Source organism: Ruditapes philippinarum, unplaced genomic scaffold (assembly GCF_026571515.1).
Source record: "Ruditapes philippinarum isolate M1 unplaced genomic scaffold, ASM2657151v2 ctg2314_1_1_1_1, whole genome shotgun sequence".
Classification (NCBI taxonomy): Eukaryota; Metazoa; Mollusca; class Bivalvia; order Venerida; family Veneridae; genus Ruditapes; species Ruditapes philippinarum.
Window position 1 is genome coordinate 201,750 of NW_026858538.1, and position 11,838 is coordinate 213,587.

The following is an 11,838-nucleotide window of genomic DNA, read 5'->3' on the forward strand; positions in this document are numbered from 1 at the left end:
TTCCTCATATCAAGCACTTGATTGACGAATTTTGATATTTTATCGATTAACAAAAATTAAAAATCTTTATACTGCGTATATCAGATCAGATAGTTATAAATTGTTCCCCATTTTCTTATTAATCTGATTAATTATTTCGAATACCCACCAACAATTGATACAAAAAATGTAGGTCGTTTATTCGATTCAGTACATGTTCATGATTACATTGCGTTATCTAAAATTAGATATACTGGAAATTCATTTTCGATTTCAATGTCTTTTTTGTGTGTTTTTTAAAAAATGAAAAAACAACAAAGATCTTGATAGAAAAACATTTAACGACGTTCGTTAGTAGGTAAAAAAATGTTGTTGTTTTTTAATTTATTTATTCATACTTTAGGAAAGGTGTTGTGCACAAAACGGAAAAAAAACAATTTAGTTTCGATTTCAAATGTCAACTACATTCACCCCTAGAAAGATAGCTGCCATTGTCCCTAATATATAATAATTATTTCAGGGTTTAGCATCAAATTCACTGGCTGAATTTTACATATCTTAAATAGAATCAGACTCGCATTCAATGACCATACAGCATAAACTATTATACAATTATTGTGAGGCATTGAATATGACGATATTCAACAGTAAATGTCATATTGACAGAGCCGATAGCCATTAGAATATAATATATATATCCGTTAAATATCGCATCATATTAAACGATCGTTAGTCAGTAATTGTTTTATCATATGATCATGATCATGTTTATTCCTTACCTAATCAGTCAAACAAAACCTGTTATATTTTATTTTTTCTAGAAGAAACTCCTTATAAAATTATCAAACAAATAACGTACTTTATATGATTACAGTCGTTTGACATTCAAAATTACATATGGCAACGAGTCAAGAAATAAACCTTACTATGGAGCGCTACAATTCAGAGGCCAGGACAGCCGAAAGAAAATTTGATGGCTCTTCATCAATAACTGTTGTAAAGCCGAACTGCGATGATGAGATGTTGAAAGACAAAATGTTAGATGTTGATTTACGAAATGCAATTAAAGTTCCCCATCGTAACTTATCTCAAACCGAACAGCAAATTAAATCGAAAGGGCAATGTGTAGAAAAAAGTGATACGCAATTGATTGCAGACGACAAACTTGAAAAGAATGCTAATGAATCACTTAACCTACCAGATATCTCACTTCCTGATACAGATCAATACCCTGGTAGCATTTATAAGCCCAGAAGAATTGAAAGGGGCGATGAAAAAAATGAACAAGTTTTAACTAGTAGTAGACAATATCAGGAGCAAGCAGCTCCAAATAATGAGGAAAATGAATGTATTGAACAAAATTTGGGCGGTCTGAAAACAGCTCTCAGACAACCAGAGACATCTATGAGTGAAGAATATACAAATTCTGATTCGGATGAAAAGCATTTAGAACAGTCATTTGGTGGTTACACAGATTATCATTATATTGTTGGTAAACATGAACAAACAAGAATCGATAATGATACTGAGAAGTATTCTGATCATTTAGATACTGAAAAATATGAAATAATTATTCCGTCAATAAGACCACTACAAAATGAGGGTTTAGTATGTGACGAAAATAAGCCATGCAAAGAAAAGACAGCAAAAACAATAAATGAGGCGAACAGAAATAATACTCAATCTGAGGTAAATGAATGTGGTGCAAGAAGTGTTTATGAAGATAAAGAACATAATAAAGGAATGAAAGAAGAAAACGTGCAAGGCACAGTTCATGAAAACAAAGTTAAGGAATCTAAAATCAGTACAGATGAAGATACAAAAAGATGAAAGGCATTGTTGATAGCATTGTCCGAAATGTCGTTGTTGCATGGAAGTTTAAAAGAAATGTGTCATATAATTTCTCTCTCCAGACTGTCTTTGTAATCACATTATTTTTCCAGACATTAAACCCAGAATTTTTTAACATGGAAAACGCAAGGAATCAGACATTCCAATCGGTTCGAGAACATGTCGTATATCCAGTTACATTCGGAAATGAGATGATTTTACTACCAGAACCTAACTTACCAAGGACACTAAACAATGAAGATTTAGGTATTAATTGGAGGCCAGCTTTTGCAGATACACTACTTTCAGGAGAGGTTAGTGACAGGGTTAGTAATGGAGATGGCTTCATAAGCAACGTCGAGAATATGCAGCAACTCCATTCTAACAGAAGAAATAGCAACACTGGACTACCTGTATCTTCTACTGAATTCATTAGTGTTTCAAATTCTCAGCTGACAGAGACGGTGAGAAGAGTTGCTGATACAGACTTACAAGTTGTATCGCACGCACGACTAGATAATGTTCCGGTTTTACCATCTTCGACACGGTGTGACAATGTATTGACATGACATGCCACTATAACTTATGTTTAGGATAACTGAATGAATGTTTTTAAATATGCTGGAGTGCTGAAACTTCGCTACTTTTCATATAATTAGACAACTGTTTTAGAAATGTTGTCTGTTAAAACTAATGAATAACAAATATGTTTATTCGTCAGCTTTTGAAATAGTTCATCCTCACCGAAATAAGTTGCACAGAAGTTGTAGAATGTGACAGTTATCCCATTTTGTGTCCTGCCCCCCTTTCCCCCTAAAACACCTTGTTCATTTAATTTCCGTATGGGCCCCTTTAAGTTCTTACCATTTCACTATTTACAAGTCCCTCCCCTCCTTTCGCCGACTATGTGTCCAATCCCGTTTTGGTTCGGTGCCTTCTTGGTGCCCCGCTGTTGTGTGTCGGGGGTTGCGTCTTGTGAACTTTGCCTTTGCCTTTTTGATATTTATTCTCGTTTTTTTAAGTACATGTATATACGAGTATTTTGATACTTCGGTCAGTAAATCGTTGCTAAAAGAGGCATTTACTTCTGTGAAATTCAAGATATTAGCATAAACATTTTACTGTCTTAGAGAGGCCCTTTCAAATATATATATATTATATATATATATATATATATATATATATATATATATATATATATATAATATAATATATATATATATATATATATATATATATATATATATATATATATATATATATATATATATATATGAAAGGTCCTCTCTAAGATAGTATTCAGGCCGACATATTAACATTATTATTAAACTCGGTGCTACAAATGATTATCTATGAAAGAATTAGATCTTCATCAAGTACATTATGAAACTTGACAACATATTTCCATGAAAATGTTTATCAGCTTGTTCTAGTTCCTCGCCTGACTAAACTCATGTTTATTATTTTCATTTTGTGTAATCGAAAATGTTATAGAGAAAAGGGTTAATTTTCATTTTGTCAGTGCACTACCGGGACAAAGCGATGTTTCTATCTAATATAGCGAGGGATATGCGCAGCTTGTAGCTGTTAATATGTTTTTACATGTGAAACGGCTCAATGGGTTTTCCTTTAATATTGATTGATATTTAAAAGTATTGATATTTTTAATGGGCAGAAGGGAGCCAGTATATAATTGATCTCTGTGTAGTTTAACGTTAAAGTCAAATACGCATGTATAAGAACAATATATTTTTTCATGCTTCGCTGGATGTTTTATCTATCTATTTTTTGCATTAAGTTAACTATTTAGTGAATTGTCGTGGTGGAGCTTATGGAAGTTTTTTTTATAATATTTTAAACATTTTTGTGATACAATAATTTCTGTTGTATAATACTCCGTAAACGTGTTATAATTATTTATTTTCAGTATTTATTTAAAGTATTTAATAGTTTATAATATAAACACATAGATCTACTTATAAAATTAATTTACTTTTTTTGTATGTTTTGATATAGTTTTTTTAATTTTTATATTTAAATCAACAAGTCCAAAAACCGTTATATATATAAGTTATATTGAAATGCACCGCCGAAGACTGCGGCACCATCGCTTTAACCATTACATGTTAAACCCGTTTTAGTATTCTACTGTTAAACCCGTTTTAGTATTCTACTGTTAAACCCGTTTTAGTATTCTACTGTTAAACCCGTTTTAGTATTCTACTGTTAAACTCGTTTTAGTATTCTACAACGTCATCTGATTTCTTTGTAAATAATGCCATTGTACTTGCTTTAAACATAATAATGTATTTTACCTAGGTTTAGGTAATCATTGTTCATCATTTCATTCAATATCAGTCGTTCGTTTAAAATGTTTTACACGCGCTTAGGGCTACGATTTAATTTCCATTAGGGCAGTTTTAGTTATCTATTAGCAATGGTTACCTAACTTTTAATTTTCTGTTTATATACATTGTTTTTGAACTATATGATTCTTACCTAGATATTACATGTCTTGAATACTATTCTCATTGAATATACATGTCTCTTGAAAGAAAGAATTGTCGTATGCAAGTTTTATGTGAATATTTTTATATATGTATAAAATGTATGCATATGAATGAGACAAAACTAAAGTATGACTGTGCAATCAAAAATATGCATTTATATATACATGTATTATATAAAGTATTTTACTTGTTTTTGTACAGTCTGAATTCTAAATGAACATATCTTCTTAGCGTATTATTGAATCAATAAATATGTTTGAATAAAATAACTGAAGAAACCAATGTTTATAACGTTATGTCAAGAATTTCGACAGGAAACTGTTCTATTTGTCCATTCTGTTGAGTACGAGCTTTTTCTATCTAGGAAATGTCTGGCGACACCAAAAGCTAGGTGTACTAGGTGAACATTGATGTACTAGGCCGATATCCATTGTAAGGGCTTACGATAACGGCGCCGAAAGCTCTTGATATAATGTAAACACAAAGCACATTCAGGTTGTCATTTTGTTACGTTCAAACAGCTTGAACTGTTAAGAAAATTGTCAAAACGTTCTATAAGCAATAAAATTCTTATTTGCCTCTCAAGAGTCAGGGTAAAGCCAATCAAAGAGGGAGTCGTTTAATGGGAATTTAAAGATCTGGTTAATCTCGCGGTTGGGAATTTTACATGTCATTGCTAGTTATTCAAAATGATGACTTAGGTTACTTATAACATCAGACTGCATACATACATTACTTATCAACATGCCAACATTAAAACATGATGTACCTTCTTTAACATGTAAATTCAATCTTACGACAGGGAAGGCCGAAATATTTGGAAACACTGACTGTCAAATAAGAATCTATGTGTAGCGAAATAGAATAAAAGTATATTAATTGAAGCATTTTAGACTAGCGTAGTAAAATAATACTTCGAATAGTTAACATCAGTGTCAATCCAAGAAAATGAAATAGACCTTATATCATCCATGCTTATTGAATTTACTTATATAATTGCTAAATGTTGCTAAATCTGTTTTGCGAAAATCGCACATCATCTTTCCGATTACTTACGAGGAAATTTTATTTGCAACGATTTGAACATGAACATTTTATACAGGTTCTTTAAAGATATACTATGCTAATCTTTAAGTAAATACTTTTATTGCAGACAATTATTGAAATCTAATAAATTATTATCAAATATATCTAAATTGAATATGTGAATTAATAAATTATGTTTGGGAAGTTGCATTCTCTTCCACTTGTCAAATCGATTTGGTCTATTCTTATAAAACCTGCCAGTTTTTTTATTCATACTATTATAACCTGTAGTGTGTACAGTTTAAAACATTTATACGACTATACCCCCAGCAGAGCTATTCAAAAAGTGTCTTCTTACGTCTGTAAGAAGACACTTTTAAATAACCGTTACTTTCCCCGTGGATTTAAAACAGTTGAAATACACGGTTGCCAGTTTGGCCCAATTAAAGGACTCCTATTGACATGTTTTTAAAGTCTTATTTGTGTAGATAAAGTAGGAAGATTTTACATTCACGCAAGAAACTTTTCGCACCATTCAACGTTGAATTTGTCTCATGCTTATACTTTCTCATACTTTAATCCTCGTGCGAATCAAATTAAGAAATCTTTGCGATGATTAACCTTAAATTTCGCATGTTTCTTTCTGAACTGTAACTTATTTACAATAGAAGTGCCTATGGTGAAAGTTCTTCGAGAGAGAATGTTAAATCTCGCTACTTATCTTGTTAACAAGAGCCAGTGTGCTCGACTATTCTTAGTGCTTGATAATTAAACAAGAGCCTGAATTATGTAAAATTTTCTAATTCAAAAGGGCCAAAATTCCGTCAAAGTTCACAATTACAATAGCTTTCCCTATTTTTCGAATAGTTGAGCGTAAACAAGAGATTTGGTTAATCTTAAATTGTAACAGGCGATATGTTAACTTTCATCTCAAACAGAACACCATAGAAACCGGAAAGACGGAAAATGTAGAAAACTTGATAGCGCACCTCATAGGCATCGAGCAATGAATCTATAAAACATAACATTAATATAACATTTACTGTCCAAGCCCCCCCCCCCCCATCCACAAAAATCATCGGCTATCTACAGCTGAACACGGCGTTAAGTTAAGCATGTGAATAAGGAAACTTACCAAAATTTGGGGTCCCAAACAATATCCATATAACATTGACACTAAACATGTTCAGAGACGGTTTCAATGTTGAATAAAAGATCTCTCTGATGAGGGCAGCCATATCAACAATGTTTATCATGAATGAAAGTGAATTCTTTCAGATTTAATAAGTGCACGAAAATTCCGTGCGTATGCAATTTACCTACACCTTTCACTACCCAAAACTTAAAGGCCATGCAAATATTGTCTTTAGTTTTATATTCTCAATGTGAACATACATTTGATTTCAATAAGATCTATTTATAGTTAAATGTATTCATTAATCTATCTGTTCTTTACACTTAAACGTCGTATAAGTCGGACAATTTGTTGTTTATCCTAGCGAACTGTCTTCTTACGTCAGTAAGAAGACACTTTTGAAGAAAAACTCGTACTGTATCCAATACATAGATATCTTCTCTATGTGTATTCAAAAGATGTTTATTTTACATTTCAAAAGACTGTATAGTAATCACGTTTTTTTTCGAATATCAAATTTGATCATAATTTTACAGATAATGCTAGCAATCGTACAGTGAGTAAACCTCAACGGTGGCAATTTGAGTCTATTTTTTCTAAACGATGGTGTTCTAATTAAAAATCCCTTTATTTTCTGATATTTAGAAAGTTAAATTATTCTTCAAAGAGTCAAGAGGGTTTGCACTAATATTAGATATACAACTCTGAAATTGTTGCTTGGAGACGTTTTTGAGAAACTGAATTGAGAAATCGCATTATCTAAAAAATGTAGGTTTGGCTACAAGAAGCATACAGGGAAAGGCTCTTTCATGTAAGCCCCACTCATAAAAATAACATTTCTTGCCGTGTATCTTGAGATAGTGTACACTAAAAATGATGATATAGAATCTACGATGTTTAATAATATTCTTTATATAAAAACGCACAAATCATAGACAATGTTGTATTAATTGAATGAACCAAATAATCGATTACCACTGTTGTACAGCGTCCACCGGATAAAGCCCCTAAAAACACCGAAAACGAAAGTAGAAAGCTTCATACCGATTGCACCCGAGGTAGTGTTTTAACTTATTTCTTCATAATAACTTCATTGGGTTTTCCAAACTAAACAATTTTGTGAAGCTAAATGTTTCTGGTTTTAGAGCAATATTTGCTTTTGTCTGCAAATTGAATACTTTGTGTTAATTTGGCGATAAAATGTAGCGTACGTATTTGTTGACATTTGCGAACGATGTTGATATTTACCACTAAATCAAGCCCAAAACGCATTTGCTGTATCAAAATACGCCGTTTAACACAAACTGCAGTCATCCCTCTACTTAAATATGGGTTCACACCATTCAACTTGAGCTGCTTTTAACAAAATTTGCAGAAAACGACCTTGCCTTGTGTACAGAGTCTAGCAAAGAAAACAAATTTAAGTGAACGGGTGTAGTAGGTACAGTGTCTAGCAGTCAAATAGTTTTTAAAGTATAGTCTTCTATATCATTTTTTGATTGGAAATAATCTCATTTCATACTAAACATGGATAGATAAGAGGACGATACAGAGGTATTTGGTAAATAATTTAACTTTTTAGTGTTTTTGAGCCTAACAGTATAGTTGCGTTTAATATTTATTGTCATACCATCATCTGAATAGTGTCTGTCGGTATCTATAATACATGCTGAGGAGTCTTTTAACCAACTCGCTGAATGGAAATGGTCCGAATGGGGATTTATATATTATATATAACGGCATTAGCACTGCCTTCTCTAAAAACAGTTTTAAATAGCCACCTTATATAATCTATTAGTCGACTTAGAAGATACCGATAATAATATGCAGAATAGACTCTTTAAATGTTTCCAATCTCTTTGCACACTCTGTGCATCGGTATGGCATTATTGAACTGAAAACATAAAATACCATCATAATCATCATCGTCATCATCATCATCATAATTGAATAGTCATAATTATCATGATAATTTTTAGAAAAAAAGCAGCAACATAACCGGCAGCATCGTATTTATTAAACAATATCGAACCCTCAAGTGAGGTCACCCGAGTTTGACTGCAAAAAAATATGAAAGACTTTATAGCCAGTAGTATAGTATTTCCCCAAAAGATAAATCTAATGATTAACCTAACTAAACAAGGCGGATATTTTACCAAAGCTCATTAACATAATTATGTTTGTTTTTCAATGAAGTCTTAAGACAAGTGAAATAATAAACCAATATAACAATTAAGTTTAGGTCAAGTTTTGTTCACAATGCATAACCCGAACATGTTTTAAAATTGTTAAAGACAAATTATAGAATTTGCCGTACATAATGGTCTACCAATATGGAATGAAATTGTGGTCTTTTGAGTTTTACGATTTTCCTATTTACTTAAAGTCACGAATAAAAAGTGGTGTAGCATGACGGAAACTGTTTACTGCAATTAATAATCAAGTTGCTTAACATGATTACAATTTTATCTTTTATAAAATTAAAAATCATTCACATTACAATCCCTGCTCCCGACATTAATCGTTTTCTTCATCAGCGTACGTGTACTCGTATATCCTCTGATACTAAAATTTATTTAGCAGAAAATGACATTCGTTTACCTACTACATCCCGTACAATCGCCTACAGTTTTCCATTTACACCCCGTACACATCCGTGCTAGACTGTACACAAAGCAAGGCCGTTTTTCGCAAATTTTGTTAAAACAGCTCGAGTTGAAGGGGGAAAACTCAAATTTAAGAAGAGGGATGACTATAGTTTTTATTAACGGCGGAATTTGATACAGCAAATGCGTTTTGGGCTTGATTTAGTGGTAAATATCAACATCGTTCGCAAATGTCAACAAATGCGCTACATTTTATCGCCAAATTATTGTTTGATTTTATTAACCTGTCAAATATATACTTATTATACGGTCTATGCACACGATAAATTAATTTTCGATCATTTCCGTAAGATTTCCGATAACTTAATATCAGTACGAGGTGTATATATATTAAATGTCTGTGAATTAAAAGTGATGAGCGCTATGGCGCTTTAGCGTAAACTGCGGGTTTACAATATCTACAAACGCTAAATTTTGTAAGTTCGAGACCGCAAAAGGCCATTTTTTTATTTGTAATTTTAACCATTATGGAGCATTTAAATATTTTATAATTATCATTATTATTATTTGGTTATTTTTTTATTATATGATATGTTTTACATATTTTCATTCTGTTATCTTTATTTCATATACCATCTTTTAATGACAAATATCTAAAATTCAAACACATTATAATCAATTCAATTCAGTTTAATTAATTAAAATGCAATACAAAACAGTGGTCTAAATTTATAACTCAATTTCGCTCGCGGTGTCTGTGCTGCTGTCAGAATCCGAGCTGCTGTCATCAGCCAGATTTATAATAATTGAGTCTATGACATCGTCTATGACATGATCATTGTTTTTGTGCTGCTCAACAACCGCGTCTACATGTTTGCAAGCACTCAGCCATCTGTCCGCACCAATCTCTTCAAATGCATCATTAGTTATCTTCTGAACATCCCCGAGTCTGAAATATAACAATTTGTGAATTAAGTATAAAATTGTTAAAAAATTATTGTCTGATTCGCAAGTTTTTGAATTAACATAAAAATTTACTAACCTAAATGTAGTATTTCTTTTACGAATAATGTCTTTTAGCTGGCTCCAAATGATCTCTATTGCATTAAAATCGGGATGATATGGTGGCAGCCTCAGAATTTCATGGCCGTTTTCTCTAACGAGTTGGTCAATGGCGTATGTTGGAGGAGGTCTATTCATTCGTGCCAACTCTAGAAGCTGTGGACGAAGCAAGGCGTCATTGAAAGAGATATTGTGTCTTTGTAGCCAGATCTGAAAATATAAAACAGCAAAGATATCAATTTACGAAAACCATATACATGTATACAGCAAGTGATTATTTTATAGATCAATGTATAAAGGACTAGCTACCTTAATATCCTCTTTCCGAGTGTTTGATGTGGGGCATCTCTCTGTCTGGACGGACTGATAACTGGCATTATCCATAACTATGGCACACGGGCAGTCAAGGTTTGGTATTAACTGGGTTTCCATCCATTTTTTAAAGTTTTCGCCGTTCATTTCTCGATGGTAATCCCCTGTACTTGATGAGGCTTTATAAATAAGTTGAGCCCCAGGAACAAATCCATCTATCGATCCTGCATGCACAACTATCAACCTCTGTCCTTTATTACACGGCATTAATACCCCTGGTGCGTTTGGTCCCTGCCAGCATCGTTTAGCACAATATGCAGAATCAACCCAAGTTTCGTCCACATACACTAGTTTAAATCCTAGATCTTCTAGTTCTTTCTTCCTCATATAGAAGGAAAGCCTCTGTGATACAATAGAGGGTTTCTCTACAAGGACTTTCCTGTTGTTTGAAGTTCTCTTCCAGCGGAAGCCCAACTGTCTGACTTCTTTCCTCAAAGTTGATACACTTCCAGGAAACTTAATGTCGTTTTTCAGTACTGTATGGAGGTTTCTTAGTGTTGGCAGCTGTCGACGTACCGTATTAAACTCATGGATTTTGTTCCTAATTAAAGTTGTATCAAAGTCATCTAGAGGTTTATAATCTCCTCTCTGAGACCGCTGTGGAGATTTCAATGGTCCTCTGTCTTTATGTTCCTTTCGAATTCTATAAACAGTCCTATTACCAACCCCGGTCGCCCGAACAGTGCGCTCAATGCACGACCCGTTATCTTCCTTTGGTTGCTTCAGAAAGTAATTGTATACATTTAAAACAATCTGTTTAGCTTTCGAGCCAAGATGGCTAAGATTGTTCACCTCAGACATGCTTAAGCAAAGTCCCCATATATGTAATATAACACCCTTGTAATGGGAGTTTTTTCGTAAATCCCGTGAATACTAGTTTACACAAATGTTTATTTTCCGACAAAATACATGTATGCCGCAAAAAGAAGAAAAAAAAACTTACCTATAATAGGGCTCGAACTCCAGACCTCCGTCATAGAAGGTAAATGCGCAATGAACTATGCTATCGCGGATGTGATAACAACTCTTACTAAAAGCAACCGTGACTATTCAAAAACTTACTTGCATATTCGAAATTAATTCTCGTAATCTACACGGACAGAAACGAAGTGGAATCGAATATTTAAATGAGTTATATAATGTATTCATAATTGACAGGTCAATAAAATCAGACTATAACACAAAGTATTCAATTTGCAGACAAAAGCAAATATTGCTCTAAAACCAGAACATTTGGCTTCACAAAATTGTTTAGTTTGGAAAAATCGATGAAGTTATTATGAAGAAATAAGTTTAAACACTACCTTGGGTGTAATCG

The 11,838-nt window shown here is 32.8% G+C and overlaps 2 protein-coding genes across 2 annotated transcripts; one reads left to right on the forward strand and one right to left on the reverse strand.

Annotated features, from left to right (window-relative positions):
• The first annotated feature begins 220 nt into the window (after positions 1-220).
• LOC132753537 (uncharacterized) lies at positions 221-2,954 on the forward strand. Its single transcript, XM_060744014.1, has 2 exons — positions 221-337; positions 854-2,954. The coding sequence occupies exon 2, from the start codon at positions 877-879 to the stop codon at positions 1,807-1,809; it is 933 nt and encodes a 310-aa protein (XP_060599997.1). The 5' UTR covers positions 221-337; positions 854-876; the 3' UTR covers positions 1,810-2,954.
• Positions 2,955-9,815: 6,861 nt separating this feature from the next.
• Positions 9,816-11,321, reverse strand: LOC132753534 (uncharacterized). Its single transcript, XM_060744011.1, has 3 exons — positions 10,458-11,321; positions 10,129-10,358; positions 9,816-10,035 (listed from the first exon to the last, which is right to left on the reverse strand). The coding sequence occupies exons 1-3, from the start codon at positions 11,319-11,321 to the stop codon at positions 9,816-9,818; spliced, it is 1,314 nt and encodes a 437-aa protein (XP_060599994.1).
• Positions 11,322-11,838: the final 517 nt, after the last annotated feature.

Coding starts and splice junctions, on each gene's coding strand:
- LOC132753537 (XM_060744014.1), top strand. CDS start 877: ATGGCAACGAGTCAAGAAATAAACCTTACTATGGAGCGCTACAATTCA.
- LOC132753534 (XM_060744011.1), bottom strand. CDS start 11,321: ATGTCTGAGGTGAACAATCTTAGCCATCTTGGCTCGAAAGCTAAACAG. Junction 10,359..10,457: donor CTCGGAAAGAGGATATTAAG/GTAGCTAGTCCT, acceptor TTATATTTTCAG/ATCTGGCTACAAAGACACAA. Junction 10,036..10,128: donor AAAAGAAATACTACATTTAG/GTTAGTAAATTT, acceptor GTTATATTTCAG/ACTCGGGGATGTTCAGAAGA.